Source organism: Polypterus senegalus, chromosome 8 (genome assembly GCF_016835505.1).
Source record: "Polypterus senegalus isolate Bchr_013 chromosome 8, ASM1683550v1, whole genome shotgun sequence".
Classification (NCBI taxonomy): domain Eukaryota; kingdom Metazoa; phylum Chordata; class Cladistia; order Polypteriformes; family Polypteridae; genus Polypterus; species Polypterus senegalus.
Window position 1 is genome coordinate 84,147,573 of NC_053161.1, and position 18,900 is coordinate 84,166,472.

At 35.8% G+C, this 18,900-nt stretch overlaps 1 protein-coding gene across 1 annotated transcript in view; it reads right to left on the reverse strand.

Annotated features, from left to right (window-relative positions):
• Window positions 1-18,900, reverse strand: part of plxna4 (plexin A4) — a 748,931-nt gene that overhangs the window by 122,443 nt on the left and 607,588 nt on the right. Inside the window, exon 13 of the mRNA XM_039761357.1 lies at window positions 1,753-1,904. Within this exon, the coding sequence (XP_039617291.1) occupies window positions 1,753-1,904 (152 nt within the window). The remainder of the gene's footprint in view (window positions 1-1,752; window positions 1,905-18,900) is intronic.

The window sequence follows — 18,900 nt, forward strand, 5'->3', positions numbered from 1 at the left end:
AATACTGCATTTGTAGAAAAGGATGCCCTTTGGGCCCTAAGGAACCTTGTAGCCAGGTGGCTATGAGCTACACAAGATAGAGGAGTAAGAGTGAACTAAGAGTCTACCAGAAGAACATGAGTTGCTTTCAGAAAACAGTGGGTATCTCCTATCTCTCTTCTTGTTAACGCCTGTGGCTCTGTCTTAATCTTTGTCAGAAGAGAGATTCAAAAGGGTCTACACACACACAAGAGAAGGCACTGAAAGGTGTATTGGTTTGTTAAAAGGTTGCATCAGACCATAATAAATGTTTCATTTTAAGTGCCATCTTCTGATAATATTTTATGAATAAGCAAAACTGTCTTATGTACATTCTCATTTCTATAGCATGGATTTTCTTTCAGTGGCACTGCTATTGTCTAACCATTTCTTTTTTGCCTGATGTCATCTACAGTGCTGTAGATGACAAAATTCCTCCACAGCAATGTAAAAGACACATTGCCAGTTATCATAAATGTTTGAGTGCAGTTGTTGCTGCTAAAGGTTGCACAACCAGTTATTAGGTTTAGGGGGCAATTACTTTTTTGCATAGGGCCATGTAGGTTGGGATAGTTTTTTTCCTTAATAAATAAAATCATAACTTAAAAACTGCATTATGTGTTTACTTGGGTTATCTTTGTCTAATATTTAAATTTGTTTGATGAGCTGAAACATGTAAGCGTGACAACAGCACAACAGCACTCCAGTTGATCTAATACTACCAGCTGAAATCATTTTCACTGCTTTCTTTCTGCTGCCACTGTTTCCTTGATGTTTCTTCAATTCCGCTCAATAGTAAGGTATATCTGGACTTTTCCAATTCTGTTGCTAGTACAATAATTGAACATTCTTTGGCAGCATCTTCTTTTCCCACTGAAGAATTTATTTATACACTTTTAACAATCTGTTGCAAGTGTCACCATTTCAAGCATACTTGATTTATTACTGTTATTTCCTATACTGATATTTTTCAAATGCACTCGTCATTTCATTATTTAATTTGAATTGCTTCATATAGGGTCCCTGCTTTAATGTGCAACTTTCATGAAACCTTTAGCTGACAAAAACCTCTTAAAGGGATAATGTTTGATTTCCAGGGTGTTTTCATTTCACAGGTGTTAAGGGTCTTTCTTCTCACAGGCCTTTGAGAAACTAGTGAGAAGGGTGTGAGTTACTCTCTCACTGCTTATTATTGAGAAAGGGCCAAAATCTTGTCTGCGAGAAAACACCTACAAAAAAGGTATTTGTTAAAATATTTTTATGAACTGTTTTTATATGAATTACCCATCTATCCATCCATCCATTATACAACCCGCTATATCCTAATTACAGGGTCACAGGGGTTTGCTGGAGCCAATTCCAGCCAACACAGGGTGCAAGGCAGGAAACAAACCCTGGGCAGGGCACCAGCCCACCACAATCTATGAATTAGCTAAATGAATAGAATATTGCAAGGAACTTCTGTACTAGTTGTAGAAAATTGTGAATCAACTACATGAACCACTTGATCATATAACATTAGATTACGTCAAAACCACTTCAATTTGAACAGTTTTTTCATTTACTTACATGGAATTAAATCCATAGCTTGAATATGGTAATGCTTAAAATGTAATACTTAGTATGTATATCAAAGTGAGGTTTCTATATATACATTTTGCAAATGTGTTAAAAATGTAACATAAATGTATGCTCTTAGGTTAGTAATTCATTTATAAGGAGCCCCGTACTTACTGTTCTGCAGGAATATACCCATCCGGCACTGGGGTACAATCCACTCCAGCCACTTTTACGTGTCCCACTATTTCCTTGAACTCAAGTCCCAGGTTCTCCCCACGTATTGTTACCCTTGTGCCACCTTCCCTAGGACCAGTCAATGGAGTTATCTGAAAAAGCAAAAGCACAACATACAAATATTAATAATCATTTTGATAAGATTACACTGATGAAGGAACTGAAAACCATCCTGTCACTCTGGCTTAATGTTTACAGTGGTATCAGCTTGGCAGGTACATAGCACTCAGTATATTCTAAATTTTTTAAACGCCCTGCTATGGCTTGCAAATATATTTGGCACAGACATGAATGAATGAAGCAAGAAATCTTTAAATATCACAATAAATTAAAGCTTTCTCCTTTTTCAAACATACTTACTCTTCTTGCAATGTTTCTGCTTCTGTTGTTTTTTTTTTTACAACTACAATACTTTAAGATAAATAAATATGTCCATCCATTTTCTCAAATTGATTTTTCATTATAGGGTGACCCATAATCAGTGATAGACAGGAGACCACTGTGCTGCATAGCGAACTTATGCACATAACCATACTCATTCTTAGCTGGACAATTCTGAATGACTATTTTATCAGACATGCACATCTTTTGTCTGCAGTGTGGTAGTGGCAAAGGGGCATTTGATGGTTTAATACAAAGTCAATTAAGTTTCTGTGCTAATCATAAAAGCAATTACAATGGATCCTGACACTTGCAAGCTGCCAAAATAATAATAATAATAATAATAATTTGGGATGAAACATTATGAACATTAAGAATATGCAGTCTCTTCTCTTATAACTCAGGGCCCAAGCAGCACTTACCCATGGGCACCTAAAATAACAATTATTTCATACTTATGCATAGCTTATTTCTTTGCACTAAGCAGGAAGATATGAGAATAAGGAAACTAAATATTGCTTATACCATATAAAGGTTTAAATGGCCATGCACTAAACTACACTAGCAATCTCTTACAAGACTACAATCCTGTGCTCTACTGATGACAGAATTCAGCTCTATCACACCCAAACTTTGGAATGGCTTACCCAATTATGTTAAGTATGTTGTTTGATTATTGTCTTCTAGCATTTCATATATTATTTATATTTACTGTTTCTTGTTCGAGTAAAGAACATTGTGATACAAGTGTTTATATTCTAACTCATGTTCAGTGCTTTGACTCTTGTTTGTATCCAGTGTTGTTTTTTGATCTTTTTCTATACCTGTATTCCTGTTATATCAATTTCAATACTTGTTAAGAGCTTTGAGCATAGGAAAGCTGCTATATAAAGGAAATTATTTATTTGTATTATTACTGGGCACCAAGAGTAGAGGTCTACTGCAGGTGACGAACATAAAATAACAAGAATATAAGACATCCCACATAACAGAAGAGAGCATTACGTATATCAAGTGTGTTCAGTTACCTAAAACCAAAATGATCCCAATATCTAATCCACTTACTTTTTTAAAAAACTTATGATAGTTTTGGCTTCAGCTACTTAAATTTCTTGCCTAGGGTTACAAACGGTAAGCTTTTGTGAAGGTATGGGTCGGCTCCACTCTACTGGATCCTTCTGGTGTGCCACTTGAACTTACTACTGCTGATAACATGCCCAAGGATGAGTCAGCGGATAAGGACACAACATGCATATGGCAAAGGGTAGGTGTATAAGTGCTCCACTGCATTTATTAAATTACAACAAAACAGAACAGTGTTCAAAAAGTGCAGTGTTCAAAATGTTCAATAAATGAATAATCCAATAAAAAATAGTGATGGTGGAGATTGAAACAAGTAAATAATCCATTAAAATCAGAGGTTAAAACCAGAAACAATCCACAAAACTTTGAACCCCGAATAGTGTTCTTTTTACACCTGCTGCCTCTTCTCCTTATCCCGTTTAGGTTTCGCAGGAGGAGGAGATGCTGACTGACAGGTGCAGCCAACTTTCATATCCTGGCTCTGTTCCCCTGTGGGGCAATCTGTTGACCTACACACGTCTCCACTGGCCCTTCCGGGAGATGCTACCAATCGGGCTCCTGCAGCCTTGAAGTTCACACTTAACCACCTGCCTCGGTCCTTGTAGCATGGGCGCTCCTGCTCTCTCTCTTTGTGTCTCTGTCTTCATTTAACCTCCATCTCTTGCTGGCCAGGCTAATTTTCTTCCTTTTTGCCCCTCTTTTCTCTCCCCTTCTTACTGTGCCGGCTCCCTTTTTTATCTGCCTCCGTGGGCCCAGTGCCTCGATCACAAACTGTGGAAAGCCAATGAAGCAATTTAAGACAGACCACACTCTCACGTGCAGCTGCATCTCTCCTCAATTCCCTCACCAACCTCCTGCAACTGTGCAAGCACGCACACCTATGGAGACTGAACCAGCTATTCAGTTATTTATTGATTAAAAATCAGACACCTTTTCCTGAGCTGTGTAGTCTGATAATGCACTGTTAGCCTGTGCATGTGTTAACGCCACACACACATCCAGCAGCCACAGGTAGAAAATGGTGGAAGCATCTACAAAGGGAAATGCTCAGGAAATCATATTATTCTTATTATACTCCTGGTTGAAATAATATGTCTCATTATTTCGGAAATCACTAAATTTATGTTGATAAACTGAACATACAGTACTATGCTCAGCAGCAATATGGTGGGTAATGTGTAGTCCGATTACTTTTTAAAGTCTTGAGTAACCAAACAAAATACTTAGTATATTGATGTAATAATATCTGCAGTGGCACTGGTTGTAAGGCAAGAAGCAAACATACTGATATGCCTCTCCTTTGCAGGGCTCAGTCGCACACTCAAGCAAAAAAAGAGAGTCCTGCTTCTAATCCAGTAACAGAAACCTATAAATAAAGTGTCAGTTTAGTTTTCATCCAGCTATTTGCTATAGATAGGTTGAAACAGAGTGATATCTTATATGTAAGTGTGTATTATGTATCTTTTGTATGTTATTTATGCATTATTATTCTTATTTAATATTAATTACTTTTACTTTGTAACTATTTTGTGCTATCTTGTAAAGCTCTTTGAGCATCATCCTGGGTATGAAAATCCATCCATCCATCCATTTTCCAACTCGCTGAATCCGAACACAGGGTCATGGGGGTCTGCTGGAGCTAATCCCAGCCAACACAGGGCACAAGGCAGAAACCAATCCTGGGCAGGGTGCCAACCCACCGCATGGGTATGAAAATGCCCTATAGAAATAAATATTGTTATTCATATTGCCAATCAACGGTGGCTCATGTTGGGGATGTAAAAAGAGGATGAATGTGATTTAGTTCACAGCACATGAAGGACTAAATGTATTTATAAAACACAAAAAAATGATCATGTTGGTATTTCTGGGCAATTTCGTGAAGGTCCATATACAGGCTTAGGATTTAAAAACAAATGCTGGCCTATCGAATGTGCAATTCTTCATATAAAAGAAGAAAAACTAATGCAAAAGTAACATTAGTAAATCTACAACATATTTAGCTTTTAATTTTGTAAGTAATGAGTAAATTAACTAAAAGTAGCATTCCCAAAACTGCTGAGGAGACACAGACTCTTGTTTTCAGAATAATTGCAGCTGATGAGGACATGCACATGTTAATGACATTACACATGTAAATGGGAATATGTGCATATGAACAAGGTATTTTTTAAGAAACCAGGTTTCTACCTTAACTGAGTTACTCACCTTATCCCAGATTTGTTTGTGCATGGGTAACTACCTGATTTTCCATATTCTTTAGGACACTACAAAGCAGCAAATGGCTGAAGGTCAGCACAGTTCTTTTGCCTTCTGGTCACATAAGTTTGACCTTGGTTGGTGATGTTCTTTTCACTATAGTTGCTCTACCAGGAATTTAGAATCTGGATCTAAATATAGGAAGCAATTGCTTTTTTCATAACTGCAGTGTTGAAAATAAGGACAAGCAGCATTATTACCCTGGGATATACAGAAGTTGTTAGCAAGGTATTATGAGAATTGCATTACAATATTTGCCAGAAGATATAATTACATTCACCTTAAGGCATATAAAGTATCTGTTTGTACTTATGTTTTATACTTCATCACGGCACAGAGCCCAGAATCAGAAGCTTTTTCTTTCAAAGTCAAATGCTGGAATAAAGCCAGTGACAAGAGAAAAAATATGATAAATTTGATCTGCTAGGATTTTTGAGCACAAGATTGTTTTAAGTGGTAATAAATACAGTAAACACATCATACATGTGGGATTGTAATAATTTTCAAAAATAATCATCACTATATTTCAAAGAATTGGAAGGGATGTGCATAGTGAAATTGTGCTAACAAATGGAATAGCACTGGGTTTATTTCACTTAATCATCTTTTTGTTTTAGGTAGCACCACTCAGAGTGAGCACCTTCACTAGGAGCTTTATAAAGAAAATATAAAGCAATAGTAGAAATCGTGGTTATAAATTATTTGACACCATGCACTTTTTACTAGAGAATAAAATGTAAGAATGCTGAAATAAAACACATTAAAGGAACCAGATGACAAAGCTGAGTGTATGAGAAATAATGTGTAATATCTGTTACTGTTACACACATAGCAGACAAATAGACTTTGGCAATATTTTAAATCTAAATATGCATATCTGACTGACTCTTACCTCAATTAGATAGCCAAAAAAACTGCTTCAGTAAAACCAAGAAACTAATCAACATTCTGAAGATTCAATACTACTTGCTTATTGGTATCCTACCAGGCAGCAAGTACCACATTTAAAAGGAAACGAATGTCAAGTAAGATGGATGAGTTATTTTATTGGTATCCTAGACCTGTATTACAGGCTATAAATGTGATATAAATTAAATACAGTTTAATACAGCTCTCATGGCTTTCTCTTATTAAAATGTCTCCTTTTTCTTTCTGATAACTATCTGAAAGGTATATAGAGAAAAATACTGAAAATGACTTTTGCAACTCTCTCTCTCTGCCTGTATTTGGAAAGGAAGACAACACTAGTCAGTCGTACAAGGTTTAGGTTTTCATTTTAATGTGCTGACTAAATCTGGGCATGGATCAACAATACAAATGTTAACGTGGCTTTTTTATTTCTTTATGGCCACCATAACACTTATGTGATGCAGTAAACCCTTATTAAAATCAGTTAAAAAGGGACTGAATTTGCATAAGTCACCCTAATGTGGGATCTTTGTAAGAAATGTAATGATGTACTTCATGAGGCAGAAGACAAGAAGAGTTGCATCAGATATTTGAAATATTAAAGTATTTAAAGTCTAAATATTCTCAATTGTAGTAGAAAGGTTTCATTTTTCACAGTCTAAAAGAGGTTCATGGAGGGCTAGAACTCACATAAATGATCAATAACCTCATATTCATTATCACTGACCTAAAACAAGGCACATTTTGGTGAATGATAGCAAAGGAAAACAGTAGCTTAATACAGATTACAGGTAAATGAATGAAAATTTGACTTAGCACTTTCAAATTGAGAACATCTTATTTACAAAATACAAATGTAATAATGTACAGGTCTAGCAACATATCCTTATAATAATAAATAAGTTAGCTGTTTGATGGTGTAAGAGAATGCCAGTTTTAAAAAGTAAATAATAACAATGAATACAAATAATGATAACATTCAAAACTGTTTTTTTCTCGGGTTAATGTTTACAAACTTAGAAACAATTTCTTTTAAATCAATTGTTTGGCTTAGTTCACTCTCCACTGATAAGGTTGCTGGAAATTATATGCGTCATAATGGCATATTAAATGTATAAGGGCTGTCAAATGATTAACATTTTTAATCGCGATTAATCACATTACGTCCATCAACTAATTGTGATTAATCACATTTAGCTAAGGTAGTTCAGCGATGTTCACGTAGTCCCATGTGAGTGTGACTGCTGTATAAAATCTGCTCAGATTGGAAAGACTTGTGCCTTTCATGCAAATCCTGGTTATGTGACACAATTGTTCCATATAAATTGATTGTGTAAGAATTTCCAGACTTCACTGAATGATATGTCTCAGTTCTGTATCTTTAAATATATTCAGAGGTCTGTAACCTGATGTTATCCATTTTGCAATAAACAGTGGTAGGTAACGCTTTTGATTTTGTTGCATTTATGAGCATAAGTCAACTTGTACATTCTAGGATTCTAGTTTGCAGATATTGCTGCTTAACATTAACAAGTTTTAACAGTGGCATAATGCATGTTTTCTTCTTAAGTGATGTTGTACTTCTGTGATATTTAAATATGACCAGCACTAAATCTACATGTATCGACAATTGTGTTCTTTGAACCATCTGTGAGTGTTTTAAGTCAAAAGTAAGCATCATACATTTCATCTCAGCCACAATTATTTACTAAGTTTAAAACAAGGCCCCTCCAAATTTTTTGTCACCTGTTCAGGTTCCTTGCTAGTATATAAACCCCACAAGATGAAGTGCAGTATGATCTTAGATCTGGGTTACTGCTAACAGTAGTCACACTGCATGACTTTTTAAATAGTAGACTGTTTAATTCAAGCAAATACTTAACCAAATTAGACAATTGACACATAGGTGATTAAATATCACATGGTATCTTGAGGCCAGGGGTTTTCACCATTTTTTCTTGGTGTACTGCCTCCAGGATTTGAAATATTTTAAAGTTTCCCCATTTCCTTCTACAGTAGTCTTAAATTATTAAGTACTGAACTCTTACCAGGCCAAACTAAAACCGAGATTTCTTAACTCCTTTCCCACCCCTCACAATGCATTTGAATTTAATAATTGTTTACAAATAGATTTTTGTGTGGCTGTGTATGTTTTTTGTTTATCTTGTATATTAAATTCTTTCTTAAATAATTACTTTTTTAATATATGAACAACTGCATGCTTTTATAGGAATAAACATTAGAAAGCTTAAAGTTTTCATGTTTTTAATTTAAATAAATTATACAGTTACATACAAGGCCAGATTAAGACTGCCACAGGCCCCTGGATAACTTAGCTCTTTAACAAAGTGTTGTTCATACTTTTAACAATACAGTGCGTGGATATCCAGTACTATAATGCATCATGGTATATCCCACTCTTGCGTTCAGCACACGGAAGTTCAATGGTTTCATCGAGTTATTCCCCTTGATTGTCCTGGCAATTTGTGTCTAGCTTCTTTGAGGTGTCACCCCTTGGCCTACATCCTTTCATCAAGAGGTGTCCCTCTTGATTATTTCTGCGTGGTACATCATTTCCTTATGCCCTTTATATGGGTGAAAAGCCCCCTTGCTGCTTGCCATCATGGACCCCTAGCTGTGCAACAAGAATGCCCTGATGTTAGATTTATATGTCATGAGAATCCAGATTAAAATGAACAGAAAAATAACACAATAATACTGCATAACTGTAGGTCAAAAAAGAGGAAAACAACTCAGTCAATTGTGAAGGTTGAGTGTCTTTATATTTTATAGATTCATTATTGTCAATGAAGAGCTCCAGTTTTTATAACTTTAAGCACAGTTCTAACTTTAGCCCATTACTGTATTTATTTTTAAAAGGAAGAACAATAGTTACCAAACATTGACAGCTTTGTCCGAAACAACAGCTTCCCACTGTTGATTAATTTTGATAACACTAAATTGAATGTTAGATACATGTATTTTATTATTAATAATTATTAAAATTCTTGTTGGTTATATATTATACTACCTTAGTCTGCCAATTTCTAAAATTTGTAAAAATGATGTACAAAATATAAGTTTACCAAAATTAAAAATATATAAGTTTACCAAAATTTTAAATCTTGTTAATGTTGGTTTGGCAGATCTTAGAGAGAAAGACAGAGGACTGACAGAGAGACCTGCTATGAAATCTACTCGTGTGAGCTGGGTTTGGCTGGGGCTAGAGAGCTCTCAACTGAGATACTCACTTTCACAGAAATCCATCAGCCATGGTGCAGATTGTGGAAGTGAGATGGAGCTGCTCTCTAACAGCCAATGTAAGCAATGAAAGGCTGATTTAGAAAGATAGAATATGATGAGACACAGTGGTGGAACTGAATCACTGCTGAGCACAGAGGTTCATATTCAGTCGCTGTGTGTCCTTTTAAATCCCACTTTGTTTTGTTCCCTTGCATACCACTTGTCAGCTGTTTGTGTATTGTGCTGCTCTCGTGCATAACTACATTGATATACAATTACTTTTATGTAACAACTGAAACCCTAGTCAATTTAAAAACAACTTTCAAAATTGTAATTAATGTTTTAAAAATGTTAGCCTTACTGAGACTTAAGACCTGAGTTTGAAAATAATTGGCTTAGATAGCAAGGTTTCTCAATTAATGTGATTAAGGAAAAATAAAACATTATACCTATGAAAATTAATGGACAGTCCTTATGTATATTGAATATATATATATATATATATATATATATATATATATATATATATATATATATATATATATATATATATATATATATATATATATATATATATATATATATATATATACTGCTCAAAAAAATTAGAGGAGCACTTTTTAATCAGAGTATAGCATCAAGTCAATGAAACTTCTGAGCTATTGTTTTGGTCAGTTAAGTAGCAGAGAGGGAGTTAATTAGATTCAGCTGCTTTGGTATTAATGACAAAGAGGCTACAATGTGAAGACCCCCAAAACAGGAATGGTTTAACAGGTGGAGGCCACTGACATTATTCCCTCCTCATCTTTTCGGACTGTTTTTTCACTAGTTTTGCATTTGGCTATGGTCAGTGTCACTACTGGTAGCAGGAGGTGATACTTGGACCCTACAGAGGTTGCATGGGTAGTCTAGTTTCTCCAGGATGGCACATCAATACATACCATTGCTAGGTTAGTTGGGTCTCCCAGCACAGTTTCAAGGGCATGGAGGAGATTCCAGGAGGCAGACAGTTACTCAAGGAGAACTGAACAGGGCTGTAGAAGCTCTTTAACGCATCAGCAGTACCAGTATCTGCTCCTTTGGGCAAGGAAGAACAGGATGAGCACTGCCAGAGCCCTACAAAATGACCTCCGGCAGGCCACTGGTGTGAATATCTCTCACCAAACAATCAGAAACAGACTTCATGAGGGTGGCCTGAAGGCCCAACATCCTAAAGTGAGCCCTGTGCTCACTGCCCGGCACCATGGAACTCGATTGGCAGGTCCACCACTGGAGTCCTGTGCTTTTCACAGATGACAGCAGGTTCACCCTGAGTACATATGACAACCGTGAAAGGGGGTGTGGAGAAGCCATGGGGAATGTTATTCTGCCTGTAACATCATTCAGCACAACCGGTTTGGTGATGGGTTGCCTGACCTAAATCCAATAGAACACCTCTAGGACATTATGATTCAGTCCATCCAATGCCACGAGGTTGCACCTCAGACTGTCCAGGAGCTCAGTGATTCCCTGGTCCAGATCTGGGTGGTGACCCCCCAGGACACTATCCGTTGTCTCATTAGGAGCATGCCCCCGACGTTGTCAGGCATGCATCCAAGCACGCGAGGGCCATAGAAAACTACTAAGTACAATTTTGAGTTGCTGCAATGAAATTTCCTTAAAATGGACTAGCCTGCCACATCATTTTTTCACTTTGATTTTCGGGGTGTCTTTGAATTCAGCCCTCTGTAAGTTGATATTTTTCATTTCCATCAAACATGTGGTAGCTTTTCATTCCTAATACATTGCCCAGTCCATATCAGTATACATACCCAGCATGATTTTTTTTCCCATTGAGATCTGATGTGTTTTCAAAGTGTTCCTTTAATTTTTTTGAACAGTCCTCTGAGTACATGCACATATTAAATACACCCACTTTATCTTATTTTTTTTTACTACCATCCAGCGAAAAAATAAAATAAAACAATTAAAAAATAAAACTGAAGACTAATCTATAATAGTTCATAAAACTAGCTTTGTAAATGTGTACCAACAGCTTATTTATTGATAATCATCATCAGTACTATTCCAAGGCCTATTAAAATATATCTGAGATAGCAGTTCACTTGACAGATAAGCACGACTTTTAATAATATGCTGTATTCTGCATAGTTAGTAGAGGAAGATCAATCAATCAGTGCTTTTCCTTATGTGAAACTTTTCTTGCTCCTGTCAATCATGGTGAATCTACTGCATCCACTGAAGAGTATCATCTCCAGACAGAGGAGCAGCTTCAGTGAAAGACTGCTGTCACTGTCCTGCTCCACTGACAGACTGAGGAGATTGTTCCTCCCCCACACTATGCGACTCTTCAATTCCACTCAGGGGGGTAAACATTAACATTATACAGTGTTATTGACTGTAATACCTGCCTTGCACTCTCCACCTTGCATTTTTTTTAACTTGCACTGTATTTTTATTACTATTTAATTAATATTGCTTTTATCAGTATGCTGCTGCTAGAGTATGTGAATTTCCCCTTGGGGATTAAAAAACTATCTATCTATCTATCTATAGACAAAATTGTTTGTACATTTATATAAAATACAGTAAACGTAATTTTGATGTTTAAGATAATAAACTGAAATACATTATGTCAAGGTTCTAAAATGTTAACCTTAGAATTTTACAGCTTCGATCTAAATGTCACAATGCAAGGACGTGCCATAAAGACATAATTAATAATAAATGCTGAATACATAAACAAAATGCCACATACCTGTAAGTATTTGCTGGGAGATGACCCTTTAAAACAGCCATAACACAGGATTTAAGGAATGTCAGTGGTTTCACAAGTTTATTACTTTTTTTATTATTTACATTCATTACATTTTGGATGAAAGTGGGGTATAACAGTGTTGTTTTTTCCTTTACCATAGTCCTTTTATCCTACTTGTGGTGGCAAAGGGCTGTGTAGCAAGGAACTGCATTGACTTTGGGATCAGTTACACTGTATGCTCTAAAACTAATCCTCTGATTATGTACGGCGTTTAGCCTTTGCACTCTGCATGCTCCTCAAATCTTCTCCTTTTCCATTATTTTTGAGTCCCATCTCATATAACTACCAACTCATGTTTGCTGGTGGTGTCCCTCTCTCTCAGTAAATAAAGTAATCTCAATCTGCTGTGGCACGCGGCTGGGGGTGGTACCCAGCCGGGACGCCCAGGAGGACCGGAGGCGGGCTTGCGCCTTCTCCAGACCATGAGGGGGCGACCACCCTGGTTGCTTTGGGGGCCACGGGTGCAGAGCTTTGAAGCTCAACCCTGTAGGGGCCCGTGGTCACCGCCAGGGGGCGCCCCAATGCCTGGAGAGCCCTGGACCTCAGCACTTCCGCCACACCAGGAAGTGCTGGGGGGAAGAGGAGCAGGGACACCCGGAGTGCTTCCGGGGATACACTAGGCACTTCCGCCACACTGGGGCATGTCATTGGAAGATTGCCGGAACACACCTGGAGCACATCCAGGGGGACATAAAAGGGGCCGCTTCCCTTCATTCAGGGCTGGAGTCGGGTGGAATAGGACAAGGTCTGGATAGAGAGAGAAGGCGGCGGTCTGAAGGAAAAGCATTGTGGACAGAGGCCTGGACTGTTGGGATGATTGGTGCTGCGGCACTGAGTTTGTGCACTACTTATTGTGTAAATAAACGTGTGCTGGACTTGAAATGATGTCTGTCTGTCTGTGTCCGGGCTGCTTCCCACACTACTTAACTTATTTCTTTACATGGCTTGGTTGATTTGGGGTAGGGTGTTAATAATTTTACTTGTTTTATTTCTTCTCAAAAATTATTTTTGCTTGATCTACTTTTATGGTTAATATTTACATTTTAATAAATATTTGATGGCAATTTAAGAAGTAATAATTCAAGGCACTTTTGATCATGACTTTCTGATCTAATCACATATCCTTATCATATGCATTTATGATATCATACTGCTATTATCTCTCATTGTGTTAAATTTGAAGTAAGATAACCAATGACTTGAATTTCAGACATCAACATGAACTCAGTATTTATTCACAAAAGAAACAAAACTTGTTTTAAGAAATATTACAGACATAATATTTTTGGTTAGGTACAACTGCTGACATTTTACATCAAAATTGGATTAAGTAGTAGACATAGTGTAACAGGACCTTTACAGGGTTAAATACTCTAGCATATCCACAAACCATGTTTGTTTAATTTGGTGCGTGGAATACCTAATTAATGCTTGCATTTTTCAGACCAAGACTTTTAAAATGATTGAGACAAAGGACAAGGCATCTCCATGAACAATACAGTATTGTTGAATAGTCTTATTTCCACAGACAAACAGCTGTCAGATTATCATCAAGGGCAGTTTTATATTACCAAATGTATTACAATACTTTTTGTGCCAAGTATAAGAATATATATTATGCTTATTTTCTCCGTTAATAATACAATAGTGTATTGTTCGCATTTTAGTGAGGACAAGTGCTTTTCTCAAGTGCATATTTCTTCAGCCAAGATCTTGATATTTGTTTTGGTTTTAATATATATCCATCTATCTATCCATTTTCTGAGCAAAGCATCAGCAAAGTGATTATTCATCCTTATACAGTGTGGCCTTTGATAGACTGGTAAAATGACTTGAATATGAAGTTCTCAGAGGTCTGATACTGACGTATGCCACTGCAAGAGAACTATGTCTCACTATCACTCACTCTAGCCATCCCAAGAAAAAAATTTAGATTTAAAGAGCTACTTTAATGCTACTGATTTATTGCGCCCTACTGCACAGATCTTAGGATTTAGCTGGCCTACCACACAATTTTTTGCGTGTTTGCTTCATACTGATCAAAACTATTTTCAATATGTGCAGGAATCTGAAGATAATACTCTCCTATTTTTGTCTCCAGTTAGACATGGTGTCCCTCAGGGTGCACTGCTGGGGCAAACACCATTTATACTTTAAATATTATCATTATTGTCAGCTGTCATTCATGCACTAATAACTCCCAGCTGTATTTATACTAATATTTGGTGAGATCAAACAATGGATAATAAAGATAATTTGCCTTTAAATTTAAGAAAGAGTTATCTTATCAATAATTAGATAATACGGAAGCCTATTAAAATTATTCAGTTTTATTCTGCTTGAATTCCTATGGAATTTAAGGATTGTTCAAAGCATAGATTTAAACTTTTAATCGTCACACCTACACACTGTATAAAACCCTGTTTTGTCCACTTTAAGAACCTGGTGAAATTGAGAATGGCTTTGTAATCATAGAGACTGTGAAAAGCTGGTTGATTCATTTGTTTCAACCATAATTGAGTATTGTACTGCATTAGTCTAGCCAGTTCAAATTGATGAGTTACAATTTTGCAAATGATTCAAAATTAAATTAATAACTAGAACACAAAGAGCATATAACTGTGGTTCTTACAACACTACAATTGCTTTTGGTTAGGTTTAGGGCCAGCTACAAAAGTCCTACATTTATATACGCTACACAAAGCTTTAAATGGTCCTAGAACTCATTAAGCTCTTCAGAGTATGCAATATAATGTTAAAGTTTATGCTGCTTAAAATAAAAGTACAATAATAGGATGTCACTTAAGCTATAGGTTAACTAATGTTTATAATCATCTGCCTGCGAGAATTAACTTGGCCTCTTTCATCTTGGCATTTACATCAGTTTGAAGACTCCTTATTTTTAGAATGCCATATACCTCCTAAAGTTTCTGCTAATGCTGTTCATGATGTTTTTAATATTTGTCACAAGTATTTTTATAATTTAGGAATGAATCTTTCTAATTTTATTCCCTCCTCAGGATCCTGCAACAGCACTTTGAGATGCTATATCCATGCCAAAGATGCATTGGTGAAGGAGCCATTGCTAGACCTTCATGGTATTCTGTGGTAATCAATCAAGTTGTTACATTTTTATGATCCATTTCAAGTGTAGCTTACCTACGACAAACTCTTCTGAGACTAACAAACTTGATTTAGTAAATAAATATGCTCATTTATTGGTACATATTCTGCTTTCTGTTTCTGTTGATGTCTCATCCTTAACCTTTTGTGTTTTAGTTGCTTGTAGCTTTTATTTTGGACAATGTTACAGTCCTATTTAGTATATAGTAAACTAAACTTCAACGTGTGAGTGAGCTATAAAATCAATTAAAATACATTAAAATGAATTTGTCTGTTCACTCCAATTATGTATATGTGGGTTTAACTGGCAATTTCAAATTGACTCTGCATGAATGAGTGTGTGTGTGTGAAGAAGGCATCTACAATGGAATAGTACCCCCTCCAGGATTGCTGGCATAGGTTCTGGCAATCTGGAGCCCTAAATGGGTTTAAGCAGGCTTGCAAATAAAATGTTATATTCTAAAATTGGGAATAATTCCTAAATAAATCTTTATACTACAAGATTGGAAACCTCTTTTAATAATGTTCATATCTATTTTTTTAGGCGTTCAGTACTTGACTTTTTAGTAGCACAGAAGTATAAATTAGTCATTATACAGTACAATACATTTCATAGTACAAATCTTTATGATGTACCACAGCAGCAACAAAACCACTAATGAGTGTTACTACAGAGAAAATGCAATTTTTTTAAAAACTTAAAACATTCCTGTTTTACTGAAATGAAACAGTAATTGAACAGATGAACTCACCTAGGAGAATTTATAATAGTTTACTGGCTTTCAACTTGGCTTTCAATTACAACTGTAGTGTCTTTAAGATAATGCCTTTGTAACCCTTATGGCCTTTTATCTTTTTACTGCTACACAAATTACAGAAACAATAATTCATTAGAAAATTCATAAGGTCCACAAGCCATCAGTATACATTTGCTAGGAAAAACAAGAGATGATTATTCTTTTAGAGCTCATAATTTGATAGTGCCCATAACTTCATGTTGTTGCCTAAAGTCTGTTTTAAAGAAGAAGTTGAATAGATGTTCCCGGTCACCACTATCCTTACCTCGTGGAGTAAGTAACATATAACAAAAAATATACATTTCTAGTGGAAGATTCCTTTAAGATGAAATCTTAAGCAAGAATGCGGGGGACCAGATAGAAGTTGGTTAAAGGTTAATTCTGCCCTAATGTTAGAAAAGATTCCTTTGCACAAAGATGTGTACTGGATGGTAGTTTTTGTAGACTGTCAAATCTCAAATTAATAATAAAAATCTAAAAACATTAGCTGAATAGGAAATAATAACCTATGTTGGTCTGAATAGTCTGTCGTTAAAACATTTGTAATAATATTAAATTGTGTGGTTTTTTTTGCAAGACTTGCTTAAAAACTTTCAGGCAATTAAAATAAAAGTACATTTTATTTTCATGTTGCAATGCATATTTCACAAGATCCTAATGCCAACATTTTCATTCTGGTTTGTAAATTAACTTCTCAATACTAATTTCATTAAAAAACAGATATGTATTCTCAATACAGCCAAATTTGAAGTTAAGGTACATTTTCTTTCATGAAACAGTGAGACTTACTGGCATAACCTTCTTTCTGATCTATACATAATTTCTAAAATTAATTTAGAACCCTTAAAAGGTAAAGGTGGCTTTTTTTCTGAATTAATAATGATATTTAAACCCTTTAATAGTATCAATAGCCCCAATACTGTGAAACTAAATGCATCATTATGTTAGGTAAATGCTTTTATGAAAAGCAGTTTAAAATATCAAACAATGGACAGGCTTGGAGCGTTTTACTGGGCAAGCAACTTGCTGCATTATTTAAGACTGTGCTGATAAGATTAGCATTGTATGATTCATCTGAGAAGGTTTTAAACGTAAAATTCAATACAATTAACAGAGATACAATTAACAATAGCTGGAATACCTTGTATGTGTTATATGTGCTATTGAATGTGTTATTTTAGCCATTGTTAATATGATAGTAATAGAATTTGTACTTTATTATTATTTTTTAAATATACAGTAATTGTACTGGTCAAACAGGCATAAAACAGAGATGGTTAAGTCAGCAAAGTGAGTCCACGTAACTTCTGTAGATGCTTTTTCCAGTTCAGGGTTTTAAGGACCCAGAGCTTATCCCAGCAACTTTGGGACAATGCAGGAATTAATATTAGATTGGTTACACACACCTAAATATACAAATATAGATAATTCAACATCCTTGGCACTAATCCTGAGGGTGACGCAGGTTTGGAATTCTGTGCTATCACAGTTAAACCTGAGTCAGACATGGGGTGATGTGTAATGAACTGCTTTACAGTATTAGTCCCCAGATAACTACCAGAACAGTATTCTACTGCCATATAGTAGATGAAATAGCATTATGCTGCAAAAAATCATGAATATTTATATGCTTTTTGTCATTTAATGATAACTCTAAGGCATCTTATCAATATTTAGTGGAGTGAAGTCTTGAACCAAAAACACAAAGGCACATGAAAAGCAGTAAAACCACTTTTAGAACAAGCTGAAACTGAACCTTTGCTCAATTCGAGTGATAGTGATGAAATTTTGAATTGGTCATCAGGCGTTGACGCATAATTACACTTAAGCACTGAACCACCATCATGTGCCTGGTAACTTCAGTTGCATGATGCTTTACCATGGTGCAACAATAGCTGGCAAAATGGGCAAAATGACTGCAATCAAGTGCAAGGACAAGAAAGATGCTTAATCACAATGCAACAATTGTTTGTGCCTGTTTGAGGGGAAATGTGGAGGTCATCAAACCTTGTACTGTGGTAGCCTAACATAACATAATGGGTGCATCAGTTGTGTGGATCAGGCACTGATATTCGATCATCTCATGTGAAAGCAGCAAAAAAAATATAAGAAAATTGCAAAATGAAAATCACTTCTGCTGTCCTGATTGCAACATCAGGCTGTGCGTTGGTGACTGTTTCAAAACATATCACACAAAGGACAGTACAATGCATCAGTACAGCAGCAGCCACTAAACATAACTTTCCTACTGTATTTATGGTGATGTTTTGGTATTTACGTGTTTTTGTTAGTAGGAATACATTCTTTCTTTTTGAAAAAAAAAACAAATTCTTTGTTTTTGGCTCATTTTTCTGGGTGTAAACATAACATTAATAAAGGTGCAACCATCAGTTAACCTAACACATAGGTCTTTGGGATGTGGAGGCAAAGTTGGGGTAAACAACCAAATCACAACATTAATACATTATGAAAACT